This window comes from Oncorhynchus gorbuscha, linkage group LG16, assembly GCF_021184085.1.
Source record: "Oncorhynchus gorbuscha isolate QuinsamMale2020 ecotype Even-year linkage group LG16, OgorEven_v1.0, whole genome shotgun sequence".
In the NCBI taxonomy this organism is placed as follows: domain Eukaryota; kingdom Metazoa; phylum Chordata; class Actinopteri; order Salmoniformes; family Salmonidae; genus Oncorhynchus; species Oncorhynchus gorbuscha.
The window spans coordinates 31,003,269-31,020,992 of record NC_060188.1 but is presented as its reverse complement, the minus strand read 5'-3'; the positions used below and the strand labels follow the sequence as shown (position 1 = coordinate 31,020,992).

General features: G+C 45.7%; 1 protein-coding gene across 1 annotated transcript in view; it reads left to right on the top strand.

Annotated features, from left to right (window-relative positions):
• The window catches only part of crhr1 (corticotropin releasing hormone receptor 1), a 183,688-nt gene extending 167,142 nt beyond the window's left edge, over window positions 1-16,546 (top strand). The window contains exon 14 of the mRNA XM_046306321.1: window positions 15,279-16,546. Coding sequence (XP_046162277.1) covers window positions 15,279-15,419 — 141 coding nt within the window. The 3' untranslated portion in view covers window positions 15,420-16,546. The remainder of the gene's footprint in view (window positions 1-15,278) is intronic.
• The last annotated feature ends 1,178 nt before the right edge of the window (window positions 16,547-17,724 follow it).

Sequence of the window (17,724 nt, the reverse complement as noted above, 5' to 3'; positions counted from 1 at the left end):
CATATATATATTTCTAGGGTGGAACTGTTGCTGTTATAATTACATGAAGTCATTTCAATTTTTGAAACCAGATGCTATTTGAGGCATCACACAGATCCTGCAACCCATACTTTAAGGCTGGACTAACACATCATGAATCATTTTCATTCAGTAAAATACTGTAGGTTATCACAAACATTGAGTGTAGAAAATAGTATGAACACCTGCTCTTTCCATGACAGACTGACCAGGGGAAATAATCCAGGTGAAAGCTATGATCTAGTATTGATGCCACTTGTTAAATCCACCTCAATCTGCGTAGATGAAGGGGAGGAGACAGGGTAAAGAAGCATTGTTAAACATTGAGACAAATGAGACATGGATTGTGTCTATGTGCCATTCAGAGGGTAAATAGGCAAGACAAAAGATTTAAGTGCCTTTGAAAGGGGTATGGTAATAGGTGCCAGGCGCACAGGTTTGTGTCAAGTACTGCAACACAGCTGGGTTTTTCACGCTCGGCAGTTTCCCGTGTATATGAAGAATGGTCCACCACCCAAAGGACATCCAGCTAACTTGACAACTGTGGGAAGCATTGGAGTCAACATAGGCCAGCATCCCTGTGGAACACTTTCAAAATCTTGTAGAGTCCTTGCCCTGATGATAGTGTTGAGTGATTACCGAAATGTTGGTTCTTTTTCGTTTTTTAAAACAACCAATAAATTATTTGAATTGTATTTTTTCCGTTTTTTTTCTGTGCGCACATTGCACAGTTTCTCTAAAGATAATTCAGATCCAGCCTGAACTGTGCCATAGAGTAGGACACGGGTACTCAACTCTTACCATACGAGGTCCGGCACCTGCTGGTTTTCTGTGTAAGTCGCTCTGGATAAGAGCGTCTGCTAAATGACTTAAATGTAAATGTAAATAATGAGTTGCACACACCTGGTGTCCCAGGTCTAAATCAGTCCCTGATTAGAGGGGAACAATAATAAAATGCAGTGGAACTGGATTCGAGGTCCAGAGTTGAGTATGAGGGTAGTAGGGAGATATAGTTTCCAACAGGCCAATAAGCTACATCAAGTGGAGGGCCGAGTGTCTGTGGGATTTTGCTCCTCGCAAATGCTTGATTGGTGAATTAAGGTCACTAATTAGAAGGGAACATCCCTCACCTGGATTTCTAGGTCTTAATTGAAAGGAAAAGGTGATTTTGTCAGACAACATAGGCAGCAGCTCTATAGAGATGAGAAAATGACTTGGAATTAAATAATAAAGTAATCAAATAAAACACTTTATTCAAAACAACTGAAATATTTGATTAAAGCGAAGTGAATAAATCATGTTTAATAAGTGATAAGCATTAATGGGCAGTCACTACCATCCTGGGACTTTTATTGTTTTATTCAGTGTTATCACAGGATTCAACCCAGATAGTTCATAGTGCATCAATGTGAAAAATATATAATCGAAATGAAATGAAGCCTACACACTAATGCTGAGTAGAGGTCAATGTACAATATGTTAAAATGACGCCACTTAGTGTGGCAGATATCTCCCATTGAGGTGCAGTTACTTAGGGCAAAAGTGGCCACTCAATAGATGTGTGCTGGCAGTTTGCTTAGCTAATCAACCTCCGTTTCTCCCGTCGGCTTGCTAATGTCGAGCAGCAGCTAATTCGTTGCTCTTGATGGAGTCATGGGACTACATCCAAAGGACAAATGGTGGAGTTCGGCGGATGTTCATATGTTATCATGAACCATCAGCGATCTGTGAAGTAAAGCCAGAGAGGACCGATTTTTTTTTTTAGCTTTTTTTCACTATTTACAACATAAGGAGAACCAGAGTAGTACTAACCTCAGACAAACAGGTAAATGTTATTAACTAGCCTTCTCTACTCTGATATTCTAGAAGAAGTACAGTTACTCAAGCAGTAGGAAAGAGAGTAGAAAGAGGTGCCGGTTTTTCCGTACCAGTCAGCCGAGGCCGACTTCAATCACTGGTATTTTAGCATCCCTATCTAATACAGCTCTCCTTCACCTTGTGTTAAGCAGGGAGAAAATGCCCATTAAATTGGATCTGTTGGGTATCTAAGCGTGTAGTCCTGAGTAAAAACTCCTGTGTGAAGAGACTGAGCAATACCTGGGTTGTGGTGGTAGTTATGGTGTATTTGTTCAATATTCCGTAGTGTGTGTCAAAGCCACTGTACCCCACAAGCAGATAAACACAGTGTGTCATAACATGTATTGAATCCCATGAAAACCAAGTGGTGGTCAGAGTAAAACGTTCTCAGAACCTCCCTGCAACCTAAAAATAAACATTCCCAGAACAGGCAAAATTGTCACTTCTGTTCACAGAACGTTAAAAAAAAAAGTTCAGTTTTGCCAGTCAGTAAATCCACTGGATCCATTAATGTAAAAAAATATATAACCGAAAACTGTGATTTCTTTTAATTTTTGTATATTTTTTTTTACAATAGAACCGACCTCAAGAAACACAAATCGCTCAGCACTACCTCAGCACTATGAATTGAGGCTATTCTGATCCAAAACAGGGGGCAACTCAATATTAGGAAAGTGTTCGTAATGTTTTGTACGCTCAGTTTACAGTGAGCTCCAAAAGTATTTGGACAGTGACACATCTATTATTTTGGCCTGTACTTCAGCAATTTCCATTTAAAAATTATTCAATGTCTATGAGATTAATGTCATGCCGGTGAAAGAGGACCCAAAAGCGACTTAACAGAAACAGAGTTTATTCAAGTCCAAACAGAAAACGACAAATCCTGAATCCTTAACAGGAAATGTCCAAACAGGGAATAACAGAAATCCTCTAGTCTGTAGAGGGGAATAACAGGAGAAGCGGCCACAGACTGCAGGTCGCTTCGGGTAGGCGCAGGCCGTAGCTGACGGAGACACCTGCTCACACGCAGCATCTGATGAAGGCAAAAACACGACAGGACAGGGCGATACACAATAACAGCACGGCGAATTCTAAACAAGGAACCGACGGGACAGGAACGGAACACAAAGGAAGAAATAGGGACTCTAATCAGGGGAAAGGATCGGGAACAGGTGTGGGAAGACTAAATGATGATTAGGGGAATAGGAACAGCTGGGAGCAGGAACGGAACGATAGAGAGAAGAGAGAGCGAGAGAGTGAGAGAGGGAGGGGGAGAGAGAGGGATAGAAAGAGGGAAAGAACCTAATAAGACCAGCAGAGGGAAACGAATAGAATGGGGAGCACAGGGACAAGACATGATAATAAATGACAAACATGACAGTACCCCCACTCACCGAGCGCCTCCTGGCGCACTCGAGGAGGAATCCTGGCGGCAACGGAGGAAATCATCGATGAGTGAACGGTCCAGCACGTCCCGAGACGGAACCCAACTCCTCTCCTCAGGACCGTAACCCTCCCAATCCACTAAGTATTGGTGACCCCGTCCCGAGAACGCATGTCCATGATCTTATGTACCTTGTAAATAGGTGCGCTCTCGACAAGGACGGGAGGGGGGAGGGAAGACGAACGGGGTGCGAAGAAAGGGCTTAACACAGGAGACATGGAAGACAGGATGGACGCGACGAAGATGTCGCGGAAGAAGCAGTCGCACAGCGACAGGATTGACGACCTGGGAGACACGGAACGGACCAATGAACCGCGGAGTCAACTTACGAGAAGCTGTCGTAAGAGGAAGGTTGCGAGTGGAAAGCCACACTCTCTGGCCGCAACAATACCTTGGACTCTTAATCCTGCGTTTATTGGCGGCTCTCACAGTCTTCCCCGCAGACAAAGGCAGACCGGTAATGAAGTCTAAGGCGATGTGAGACCATGGTCGAGAAGGAATGGGGAGCGGTCTGAGACGACCGGCAGGAGGAGAGTTACCCGACTTAGTCTGCGCGCAGTCCGAACAAGCAGCCACGAAACGGCGCGTGTCACGCTCCTGAGTCGGCCACCAAAAGCGCTGGCGAATAGACGCAAGAGTGCCTCGAACACCGGGATGACCAGCTAACTTGGCAGAGTGAGCCCACTGAAGAACAGCCAGACGAGTGGAAACAGGAACGAAAAGGAGGTTACTAGGACAAGCGCGCGGCGACGCAGTGTGCGTGAGTGCTTGCTTAACCTGTCTTTCAATTCCCCAGACTGTTAACCCGACAACACGCCCATAAGGAAGAATCCCCTCGGGATCAGTAGAAGCCACAGAAGAACTAAACAGACGGGATAAGGCATCAGGCTTGGTGTTCTTGCTACCCGGACGGTAAGAAATCACAAACTCGAAACGAGCGAAAAACAACGCCCAACGAGCTTGACGGGCATTAAGTCGTTTGGCAGAACGGATGTACTCAAGGTTCTTATGGTCTGTCCAAACGACAAAAGGAACGGTCGCCCCCTCCAACCACTGTCGCCATTCGCCTAGGGCTAAGCGGATGGCGAGCAGTTCACGGTTACCCACATCATAGTTGCGCTCAGATGGCGACAGGCGATGAGAAAAATAAGCGCAAGGATGAACCTTATCGTCAGACTGGAAGCGCTGGGATAGAATGGCTCCCACGCCTACCTCTGAAGCGTCAACCTCGACAATGAATTGTCTAGTGACGTCAGGAGTAACGAGGATAGGAGCGGACGTAAAACGTTCTTTTAGAAGATCAAAAGCTCCCTGGGCGGAACCGGACCACTTAAAACACGTCTTGACAGAAGTAAGAGCTGTGAGAGGGGCAGCAACTTGACCGAAATTACGAATGAAACGCCGATAGAAATTAGCGAAACCTAAAAAGCGCTGCAACTCGACACGTGACCTTGGAACGGGCCAATCACTGACAGCTTGGACCTTAGCGGAATCCATCTGAATGCCTTCAGCGGAAATAACGGAACCGAGAAAAGTAACGGAGGAGACATGAAAAGAGCACTTCTCAGCCTTTACGTAGAGACAATTCTCTAAAAGGCGCTGTAGAACACGTCGAACGTGCTGAACATGAATCTCGAGTGACGGAGAAAAAATCAGGATATCGTCAAGATAGACAAAAACAAAGATGTTCAGCATGTCTCTCAGAACATCATTAACTAATGCCTGAAAAACAGCTGGCGCATTGGCGAGACCGAACGACAGAACCCGGTACTCAAAATGCCCTAACGGAGTGTTAAACGCCGTTTTCCACTCGTCCCCCTCTCTGATGCGCACGAGATGGTAAGCGTTACGAAGGTCCAACTTAGTAAAGCACCTGGCTCCCTGCAGAATCTCGAAGGCTGATGACATAAGGGAAGCGGATAACGATTCTTAACCGTTATGTCATTCAGCCCTCGATAATCCACGCAGGGGCGCAGAGTACCGTCCTTCTTCTTAACAAAAAAGAACCCCGCCCCGGCCGGAGAAGAAGAAGGCACTATGGTACCGGCGTCAAGAGACACAGACAAATAATCCTCGAGAGCCTTACGTTCGGGAGCCGACAGAGAGTATAGTCTACCTCGAGGAGAAGTGGTCCCCGGAAGGAGATCAATACTACAATCATACGACCGGTGAGGAGGAAGGGAGTTGGCTCGGGACCGACTGAAGACCGTGCGCAGATCATGATATTCCTCCGGCACTCCTGTCAAATCGCCAGGTTCCTCCTGAGAAGTAGGGACAGAAGAAACGGGAGGGATGGCAGACATTAAACACTTCACATGACAAGAAACGTTCCAGGATAGGATAGAATTACTAGACCAATTAATAGAAGGATTATGACATACTAGCCAGGGATGACCCAAAACAACAGGTGTAAACGGTGAACGGAAAATAAAAAAAGAAATAGTCTCACTGTGGTTACCAGATACTGTGAGAGTTAAAGGTAGTGTCTCAAATTTGATACTGGGAAGATGACTACCATCTAAGGCAAACATGGGCGTAGGCTTGTCTAACGGTCTGAAAGGAATGTTATGTTTCCGAACCCATGCTTCGTCCATGAAACAACCCTCAGCCCCAGAGTCAATCAAGGCACTGCATGTAGCACCGAACCGGTCCAGCGTAGATGGACCGACATAGTAGTACAAGATCTAGATGAAGAGACCTGAGTAGTAGCGCTCACCAGTAGCCCTCCGCTTACTGATGGGCTCTGGCCTCTTACTGGACATGAATTAACAAAATGTCCAGCAACTCCGCAATAGAGGCACAGGCGGTTGGTGATCCTCCGTTCCCTCTCCTTAGTCGAGATGCGAATCCCTCCCAGCTGCATGGGCTCAGTCTCAAAGCCAGAGGAGGGAGATGGTTGCGATGCGGAGCAGGGAAACACCGTTGATGCGAGCTCTCTTCCACGAGCCCGGTGACGAAGATCTACCCGTCGTTCTATGCGGATGGCGAGAGCAATCAAAGAGTCCACATCTGAAGGAACCTCCCGGGAGAGAATCTCATCCTTAACCACTGCGTGGAGTCCCTCCAGAAAACGAGCGAGCAGCGCCGGCTCGTTCCACTCACTAGAGGCAGCAAGAGTGCGAAACTCAATAGAATAATCCGTTATGGACCGTTCACCTTGGCATAAGGAAGCCAGGGCCCTAGAAGCCTCCCTACCAAAAACTGAACGGTCAAAAACCCGAATCATCTCCTCTTTAAAGTTCTGGAACTTGTTAGAGCAATCAGCCCTTGCCTCCCAGATAGCTGTGCCCCATTCTCGAGCCCGGCCAGTAAGGAGTGAAATGACGTAAGCAACCCGAGCTCTCTCTCTAGAGTATGTGTTGGGTTGGAGAGAGAACACAATCTCACACTGCGTGAGAAAGGAGCGGCACTCAGTGGGCTGCCCGGAGTAGCAAGGTGGGTTATTAACCCTAGGTTCTGGAGGCTCGGCAGGCCAGGAAGTAACAGGTGGCACGAGACGTAGACTCTGGAACTGTCCAGAGAGGTCGGAAACCTGAGCGGCCAGGTTCTCCACGGCATGGCGAGCAGCAGACAATTCCTGCTCGTGTCTGCCGAGCATGGCTCCTTGGATCTTGACGGCAGTGTAACGAGCGTCTGAAGTCGCTGGGTCCATTCCTTGGTCGGTTCCTTCTGTCATGCCGGTGAAAGAGGACCCAAAAGCGACTTAACAGAAACAGAGTTTATTCAAGTCCAAACAGAAAACGACAAATCCTGAATCCTTAACAGGAAATGTCCAAACAGGGAATAACAGAAATCCTCTAGTCTGTAGAGGGGAATAACAGGAGAAGCGGCCACAGACTGCAGGTCGCTTCGGGTAGGCGCAGGCCGTAGCTGACGGAGACACCTGCTCACACGCAGCATCTGATGAAGGCAAAAACACGACAGGACAGGGCGATACACAATAACAGCACGGCGAATTCTAAACAAGGAACCGACGGGACAGGAACGGAACACAAAGGAAGAAATAGGGACTCTAATCAGGGGAAAGGATCGGGAACAGGTGTGGGAAGACTAAATGATGATTAGGGGAATAGGAACAGCTGGGAGCAGGAACGGAACGATAGAGAGAAGAGAGAGCGAGAGAGTGAGAGAGGGAGGGGGAGAGAGAGGGATAGAAAGAGGGAAAGAACCTAATAAGACCAGCAGAGGGAAACGAATAGAATGGGGAGCACAGGGACAAGACATGATAATAAATGACAAACATGACAATTAAAGTGCAGAATGTCTGCTTTAATTTTAGGGTATTTTCATTCACATCTGATTAACCATTTAGACATTACAGCACTTTTTGTACATAGTCCCTCACTTTTAGGGGACCAAAAGTATAGGGATAAATTCACTTCAGTGTATTAAAGTAGTAAAAATGTACGAATTTGGTCCCATATTCATTGCATACACAATGACTACTTCAAGTTTGTGACGCTATAAATGAGTTTGATGCATTATGTTTGTTTCAGATGATTTTGTGCCCAATAGAAATGAATTGTAAATAATGTGTAACTTTGAGTCACTTTTATTGTAAATAACAGAAAATATTTATAAACACTTCTACATTCATGTGGATGCTACCATGATTACGGATAATCCTAAACGAGTGAGAATGTTAGACGCACAAATATCATACCTCCAAGACATGCTAACCTCTCATCATTAAAATAACAGTGGAGGTTAGCATCTTGGGGGGGGGGGGGTTATGATATTTGTGTATTATATCATTTCAAATCCAAAGTGCTGGAGTACAGAGTCCCTGTCCCAATAATTTGAGCTCACTCTGATATAAGACATGATTAGAATGAAAAGCACAGGAAATAATCGAAGGTTTTATGTCACCGATAGTTATTGGAAAGAAGCATCTGTAATGGCTACGCTAATAAATCGGGAAGCAAGTACAGGGTTTAAATTTAATACATTAACGAACATGGAACAAAACAAGAAACACGAGTAGCGTGCATACATGAAACAATGACTCCTGGGGAAAGAACCAAAGGAAGTGGCAGATATAGGGGAGGTAATCAGGAAGGTGATGGAGTCCAGGTGAGTCTCATGAGGCACAAGTGTGCGTAATAATGAGGAAACTGGCAACAAGAGCCAGAGAGGGGGAGCGAGAGTAGACGTGACAGTACATCCTCCCTGACGCGTGGCTCCAGCGACAGGACCCTGACCAGAGGGACAGTCGCGAGGACCAGGATCGCTTCTGCTGAGGCATGGGAACCTGTCAAGCCGTCTGAGGCATGGGATCCCGACGAGCCAGCTGAGTCACGGAAGCCTGACGAGCTAGCTGCGGCTTTTCCCCTGTCGCTTCGGCAATTGACGCCTGACGAGCCAACCGAGGCTTGAGAACCAGTCGAGTCGGCTGAGGCATGGAAGCCTAAAGAGCCATCCTTGGTTGCGTCATCAGCCTCCCTTGGACCCGACGTCACCAGTAAAAAAGCCAAAAATAAATCCCTGTTTCTTCCTTTGGTGAGGAGCAATTCTGGATCGTCAACGCTAATAAATTGGGAAGCAAGTACAGGGAGTGAATTTAATGAATAAACGATCATGGAACATAACAAGAACCACGAGTAGCACACAGACATGAAACACAAAACAATATAGCCTGGCGAAAGAACCAAAGGGAGTGACTGATATAGGGGACGTAATCAGGAATGTGATGGAGTCTGGGTGTGTCTCATGAGGTGCAGTGCGTGTAACAATTGTGACAGGTTTGCGGAATAATGAGAAAATTGGCGACAATGAGAGGTGGAGCGGGAGTAGACCTGGCAGCATCAAGCTCATCACCATGCACATTCACCACCCTGTGAAGTTCATAACTTATTTAAATCTGTGCATGCTTTGCCAAGTCGCAGTGGGAGAATCACACAACGTAGCATAGTGTGAATCCTAGTTTACTTCAAAATTATGGTTATTGTGTCAATATTTGCAGATAAAAGCTTTTCTACTGCAATTGTCGCATATTCTGTCTCACAGACCAAAGAATTTGCCCACATATTTAGTTTTGTCGACAAATTAGCTGTTTCCAACAGGCTTGTCTTTACATGTTTTATCCAATGTACTTTACTCTAATAAAAAGGTTATATTGGAAACCTCTTTTGTGTGAAATGCTTCCAGTCGCTGAGAAAAGAGCGGGAAAGTGATTCATTTTTCCTTTTATCCATGAAATCACTCCCACAGTGTAATCCAACTGTCAGGCAGCTATTCTATCTATGATCATGAATATACCGTATGTTATTCTAATTCTGTATTAAACACTCAAGGCTCTTTCCGCAGACATAACCAAATGTGTCTTTACTGCCTTCACACCCCTACTGTACACAGTCCTCATCCTCTGTGACATATTTCCTTCAATTCCGCAGCCAACTGTGTGAAGTGTTCCAAAGGGGCCTGCAGGGTTTGACATAATACAAAGTGAAAAGATTGAGCTGCTTGTTGCTCTAGTTCGTTAGAAGCAGGTGAAAAAAAAACAGGTTGGCTTTGATTAAATATACTGTGATCGGCGTCTTACGTAAAGCCTGTGTTTTGGTAGAATCATGGATACAAATCAAATAAACACTTTCCTGCTGAAGAAAGAGTGCTATCCAAGATGTGGAAGCTCAATGGAGCACACAGTTTCATGAATATAAGTTTAGAAAGGGAACAACCAGAACTTAGATTTTGTATCTTTCAGCACACTTAAACCGGGGAGCCAAAGAACATAGTGACGCTTCTCCTTTTGTAAACTCAGTCATTCGTGAGAAAGGAGCCTGTACACTTATCCTTTGATACATCCAGTCAAAGTTTGGGCTTCTAATGAGGTTAATACAATCCAAAAGCAAATAAGGAAAGTAGTCATGTCACTGACTTGTTATTAGAGGAAACATGGTGGTCCTCATGGTGTGGCAGAAGTTCAGTGCCTTAAAAGCTTCTACCTCCCTTTTATTTTTAATTCCATGGCAGTGTCCCAACACTGTCCACTTCTCCTTGGTTACCACAATTTGGAAATTGCATAAATGAGATCATATTTTAATTAGGTGAAAACAATTCAATGGAAACTCACTTAACGTGGCAGTTAACTACACTGCTCAAAAAAATAGAGGGAACACTTAAACAACACAATGTAACTCCAAGTCAATCACACTTCTGTGAAATCAAATGGTCCACTTAGGAAGCAACACTGATTGACAATACATTTCACATGCTGTTGTGCAAATGGTATAGACAGCCGGTGGAATTTATAGGCAATTAGCAAGACCACTTCTCAGTTCCTATGCTTCCTGGCTGATGTTTTGGTCACTTTTGAATGCTGACGGTGCTTTCACTCTAGTGGTAGCATGAGACTGCGTCTACAACCCACACAAGTGGCTCAGGTAGTGCAGTTCATCCAGGATGGAACATCAATGCGAGCTGTGGCAAGAAGGTTTGCTGTGTCTGTCAGCGTAGTGTCCAGAGCATGGAGGCGCTACCAGGAGACAGGCCAGTACATCAGGAGACGTGGAGGAGGCCGTAGGAGGGAAACAACCCAGCAACAAGACCGCTACCTCCGCCTTTGTGCAAGGAGGAGCAGGAGGAGCACTGCCAGAGCCCTGCAAAATGACCTCCAGCAGGCCACAAATGTGCATGTGTCTGCTCACACGGTCAGAAACAGACTCCATGAGGGTGGTATGAAGGCCCGACGTCCACAGGTGGGGGTTGTGCTTACAGCCCAACACCGTGCAGGACGTTTGCATTTGCCAGAGAACACCAAGATTGGCAAATTTGCCACTGGCGCCCTGTGCTCTTCACAGATGAAAGCAGGTTCACACTGAGCACATGTGAAAGACGTGACAGTCAGGAGACGCAGTGGAGAACGTTCTGCTGCCTGCAACACTGCCTGCGTACTTCCGGCGCCGACAGAGATGGCCGCCTCGCTTTGCGTTCCTAGGAAACTATGCAGTTTTTTGTTTTTTTACGTGTTATTTCTTACATTAGTACCCCAGGTCATCTTAGGTTTCATTACATACAGTCGAGAAGAACTACTGAATATAAGATCAGCATCAACTCACCATCAGTACGACCAAGAATATGTTTTTCGCGACGCGGATCCTGTGTTCTGCCTTTCAAACAGGACAACGGAATGGATCCCATGCAGCGACCCAAAAAAATTACTCCGAAAAAGAGGGAAACGAGGCGGTCTTCTGGTCAGACTCCGGAGACGGGCACATCGTGCACCACTCCCTAGCATTCTTCTCGCCAATGTCCAGTCTCTTGACAACAAGGTTGATGAAATCCGAGCAAGGGTAGCATTCCAGAGGGACATCAGAGACTGTAATGTTCTTTCTTCACGGAAACATGGCTCACTGGAGAGACGCTATCCGAGGGGGTGCAGCCAGCGGGTTTCTCCATGCATCGCGCCGACAGAGACAAACATCTTTCTGGTAAAAAGAGGGGCGGGGGCATATGCCTTATGGCTAACGAGACATGGTGTGATGAAAGAAACATACAGGAACTCAAATCGTTCTGTTCGCCTGATTTAGAATTCCTCACAATCAAATGTAGACCGCATTATCTACCAAGAGAATTCTCTTCGATTATAATCACAGCCGTATATATCCCCCCCAAGCAGACACATCGATGGCTCTGAACAAACTTTATTTGACTCTTTGCAAACTGGAATCTATTTATCCGGAGGCTGCATTCATTGTAGCTGGGGATTTTAACAAGGCTCATCTGAAAACAAGACTCCCTAAATTTTATCAACATATCGATTGCGCAACCAGGGGTGGAAAAACCTTGGATCATTGTTACTCTAACTTCCGCGATGCATATAAGGCCCTGCCCCGCCCCCCTTTCGGAAAAGCTGACCACGACTCCATTTTGTTGATCCCTGCCTACAGACAGAAACTAAAACAAGAGGCTCCCACGCTGAGGTCTGTCCAACGCTGGTCCGGCCAAGCTGACTCCACACTCCAAGACTGCTTCCATCACGTGGACTGGGATATGTTTCGTATTGCGTCAGATAACAATATTGACGAATACGCTGATTCGGTGTGCGAGTTCATTAGAATGTGCATTGAAGATGTCGTTCCCATAGCAACGATTAAAACATTCCCTAACCAGAAACCGTGGATTGATGGCAGCATTCGCATGAAACTGAAAGCGCGAACCACTGCTTTTAATCAGGGCAAGGTGACTGGTAACATGACCGAATACAAACAGTGCAGCTATTCCCTCCGCAAGGCTATCAAACAAGCTAAGCGTCAGTACAGAGACAAAGTAGAACCTCAATTCAATGGCTCAGACACAAGAGGCATGTGGCAGGGTCTACTGTCAATCACGGACTACAAGAAGAAATCCAGCCTAGTCACGGACCAGGATGTCTTGCTCTCAGGCAGACTAAATAACTTTTTTGCCCGCTTTGAGGACAATACAGTGCCACTGACACGGCCTGCAACGAAAACATGCGGACTCTCCTTCACTGCAGCCGAGGTGAGTAAGACATTTAAATGTGTTAACCCTCGCAAGGCTGCAGGCCCAGACGGCATCCCCAGCCGCGCCCTCAGAGCATGCGCAGACCAGCTGGCCGGTGTGTTTACGGACATATTCAATCAATCCCTATACCAGTCTGCTGTTCCCACATGCTTCAAGAGGGCCACCATTGTTCCTGTTCCCAAGAAAGCTAAGGTAACTGAGCTAAACGACTACCGCCCCGTAGCACTCACTTCCGTCATCATGAAGTGCTTTGAGAGACTAGTCAAGGACCATATCCCCTCCACCCTACCTGACACCCTAGACCCACTCCAATTTGCTTACCGCCCAAATAGGTCCACAGACGATGCAATCTCAACCACAATGCACACTGCCCTTACCCATCTGGACAAGAGGAATACCTATGTGAGAATGCTGTTCATCGACTACAGCTCGGCATTCAACACCATAGTACCCTCCAAGCTCGTCATCAAGTTCGAGACCCTGGGTCTTGACCCCGCCCTGTGCAACCGGGTACTGGACTTCCTGACGGGCCGCCCCCAGGTGTTGAGGGTAGGCAACAACATCTCCTCCCCGCTGATCCTCAACACTGGGGCCCCACAAGGGTGCGTTCTGAGCCCTCTCAAGCTCGTCATCAAGCTCGAGACCCTGGGTCTCGACCCCGCCCTGTGCAACTGGGTACTGGACTTCCTGACGGGCCACCCCCAGGTGGTGAGGGTAGGCAACAACATCTCCTCCCCGCTGATCCTCAACACTGGGGCCCCACAAGGGTGCGTTCTGAGCCCTCTCCTGTACTCCCTGTTCACCCAAGACTGCGTGGCCACGCACGCCTCCAACTCAATCATCAAGTTTGCGGACGACACAACAGCGGTAGGCTTAATTACCAACAACGACGAGGCGGCCTACAGGGAGGAGGTGAGGGCCCTCGGAGTGTGGTGTCAGGTCATAAAGATCATCAAGGACATCAACCACCCGAGCCACTGCCTGTTCACCCCGCTATCATCCAGAAGGCGAGGTCAATACAGGTGCATCAAAGCTGGGACCGAGAGACTGAAAAACAGCTTCTATCTCAAGGCCATCACACTGTTAAACAGCCACCACTAACATTGAGTGGCTGCTGCCAACACACTGACACTGACACTGACTCAACTCCAGCCACTTTAATAATGGGAATTGATGGGAAATGATGTAAATATCACTAGCCACATTAAACAATGCTACCTTATATAATGTTACTTACCCTACATTTTTCATCTCATATGCATATGTATATACTGTACTCTATATCATCGACTGCATCCTTATGTAATACATGTATCACTAGCCACTTTAACTATGCCACTTTGTTTACATACTCATCTCATATGTATATACTGTACTCGATACCATCTACTGTATCTTGCATATGCTGCTCTGTACCATCACGCATTCATGTATCCTTATGTACATATTCTTTATCCCCTTACACTGTGTATAAGACAGTAGTTTTGGAATTGTTAGTTAGATTACTTGTTGGTTATTACTGCATTGTCGGAACTAGAAGCACAAGCATTTTGCTACACTCGCATTAACATCTGCTAACCATGTGTATGTGACAAATAAAATTTGATTTGATTTGATTTGATTTGGACATCCTCCATCATGACTGGTTTGGCGGTGGGTCAGTCATGGTGTGGGGTTGCATTTCTTTGGGGGGCCGCACAGCCCTCCATGTGCTCGCCAGAGATAGCCTGACTGCCATTAGGTACCGAGATGAGATCCTCAGACCCCTTGTGGGACCATATGCTGGTGCAGTTGGCCCTGGGTTCCTCCTAATGCAAGGCAATGCTAGACTTTATGTGGCTGGAGTGTGTCAGCAGTTCCTGCAAGCACATCTGGGACATCATGTCTCGCTCCATCCACCAACGCCACATTGCACCACAGACTGTCCAGGAGTTGGCGGATGCTTTAGTCCAGGTCTGGGAGGAGATCCCTCAGGAGACCTTCCGCCACCTCATCAGGAGCATGCCCAGGCGTTGTAGGGAGGTCATACAGGCACATGGAGGCCACACACACTACTGAGCCTCATTTTGACTTGTTTTAAGGACATTACATCAAAGTTGGATCAGCCTGTAGTGTGGTTTTCCACTTTAAATTTTAGTGTGACTCAAAATTCAGACCTCCATGGGTTGATAAATTTGATTTCCATTGATCATTTTTGTGTGATTTCGTTGTCAGCACATTCAACTATGTAAAGAAAAAAGTATTTAATAAAAATATTTCATTCATTCAGATCTAGGATGTGTTATTTTAGTGTTCCCTTAATTTTTTTGAGCAGTGTATAAGTGGCATTCAATCAAAATGACATTGCCGATTTATATAGTTTCTGTGAAGAAAGTGAATACAATACATGTTACTTTCGTTAACAATTTACACCATCAGACCAAACTAAATTTGAATTTTGTCTAAATTTGTCTCTCTCTCTCTGCTATCCTCTCAGGTGCGTTCTGCAGTTAGGAAGAGATGGCACCGCTGGCAGGACAAGCATTCAATCAGGGCTAGGGTGGCGCGCGCCATGTCCATCCCCACGTCGCCCACGCGGGTCAGCTTCCACAGCATCAAGCAGTCCTCGGCTGTTTGAGGACCAGCAACACTCTGCTTTGGCTGAACGCCCCCTTCTAACCTCTCACCGCCAACCACCCCTCCAACATGTCCCCCACAGAGCACCGCTTTCAACTCTTCTCTCCAAACCAACCGAGGGAAACAGCTACCGTGATGGTTCACACAGGGTACACTTGGTCTGTAAACACAGACCTCACATATCCCCTCCCAGGGTGCGGTGACCTCTGTAGTCTCTCGCCTGCTAATACATTGAGGTACGTTCGCTCAGTGCATTCCCTCTGGAAGCTACAGACGGTCAGGATGACAAAAGCCAAGCTAAGCAATGTCAAGAGCAGACTTTTTGCCAAAAGGCAGCACAGGGAATTGGTACAATCCCTGTGGCGTTGGCAGATTCAGCTGAGAGGTGACTTTTGATGTCAGTTTTTTTTTAATCACGTTTGTCAGTAAGTCCAGTGTTCTCTTATTGTTTTTTGCAAAATCCAGAAGTTGGAGTCCATATGGATGGAGTTGGAGTCCATAAGAATACTCAGAAAGTGGGGAGAAAATGGTGTTGGGGCACGTGACAAATACATTATCCCTGTTGGACTAACTGACCTGTTCAAGATCATTGACACAAACAATTTGATTCTTGTTCCTTTGCATGTTTTTATTTCCTGTGGAGCAATTTTTGAACTTTGAGCTGGCTATGCTTTCTGGCGCTGCATCATAAAGCGAATGACCGCCATGGACCATTCATTTCATGTCTGTCCAGACTACTGTCTCTAGTAAACATTCTCCCATTCCTTCCTTCTGTTTTTCTGATGAATTATTATCTTCATAGAGACCATGTTCTGATGTGAAATCTTAGGCCACCATTGAAGATGGATGCCTTCCCCGTTATCCTTACAACAACAACCAAGACATTGTGCAAGCGGAAAAAAACGTGATGTGACATCCAAGACTGTTACTAATGGGAATGAACTGTGAAAATTGGTACACACCGTCAGATCTACCTAGAGGACAAAACAGTTGTGTTTGTGTTGCCCAGTTCTGTCAGGAAGTAAGTATTTAGCATAACTCTCCTCAAACTGTGAGGACTTCTTCTCCTCCCTTTCATCTTAGCCTTTTCCTGGGACTCAAACGTAAAGTTGGCTTAGATATAGTCAGACCCGGGGGGGGGGGGGGGGTGAAGGATGAGCAGCAGTTTAACATCAATAAGGCATTTCACGCCTGATAAGGTTTTTTTGAGGCTCAAGCAAATACAAACACAAACATATGGAGAAGAATTATCATAGGCTACAGTATGAAACAACTGAATATATTTTTTCTGTTGCGTAAGGTTGTAAAAGGTGTTAATTTTCAACCGAATAAGCACTCCTTTAAAAAAAAGCACTTTTATTTATTTCAAATTCCAAAATTACCAGGACTTTAATAATAAGATAACGTCCACTTTAGTATATCGTTGTTGAAAGCTGGATTGGGAGAAATGCCAATTATTAATATCATTTTTTTGGGCTAGCCATGTTAAGGTCTGAGATGAACGTGGATGTTTCTGGATGCTTCATCTCTGCAACTTGCAAAACTTATCTATACTAAATCTTCAGACTAAATCATTTTGTTCTTCAAACTCTTTCTTGCCATCAAAAAGGTAATATGTTACATTGCTATTGTGTCATAGAAGGTACCCAATGGGCACACACACTGGTTGAATCAACATTGTTTCCACATCATTTCAACAAAATTACATTGAACCAACATGGAAAAGACATTGAATTGACACCTGTACCCAGTGGGTACTGACAATACTTTGCTGAAATTCTGCAAATCCTTTCAAATTGAACCACCCATTATGAAGGACCATAACACATCTGATCATCATTCCAATTCCAGAACATAAAACCATTTATCAGATATTGTCATGCACATAGCACAACTTTTTATTTTTTGAATGACACACAAATAAGTCAAAGTAACTAGGAAAAGATTGACACTGTCTGGCAGATGATTGAGTGAATGCTGACTTCTTGTGGTTTGTTCTGACAAAGGGGAATATAGTTATGCATCTTCAGATAGACGTTGTCTAGACAGGACCAGTCTGAAATGTTTTGCAGTAGGATTCCCCCCTCACTCGCTCTCTCTCGCTGAAAAATATTGTAATTTAAAAAAATACAAAAGCTAAAATAATTCACAATCAGCTCCCCAAAATGTCCCTTGTTTTTGTTGTTCTGTACATTGGCTCATGTGGGAGCCCTCCCAAAAAGCTTGTGAGCTTGAAGCTTGAATCTCTGAGCTCAGAGAACCAGTTGGCTTCCACACACTACCCCACACAGCATAGGATGAAACCA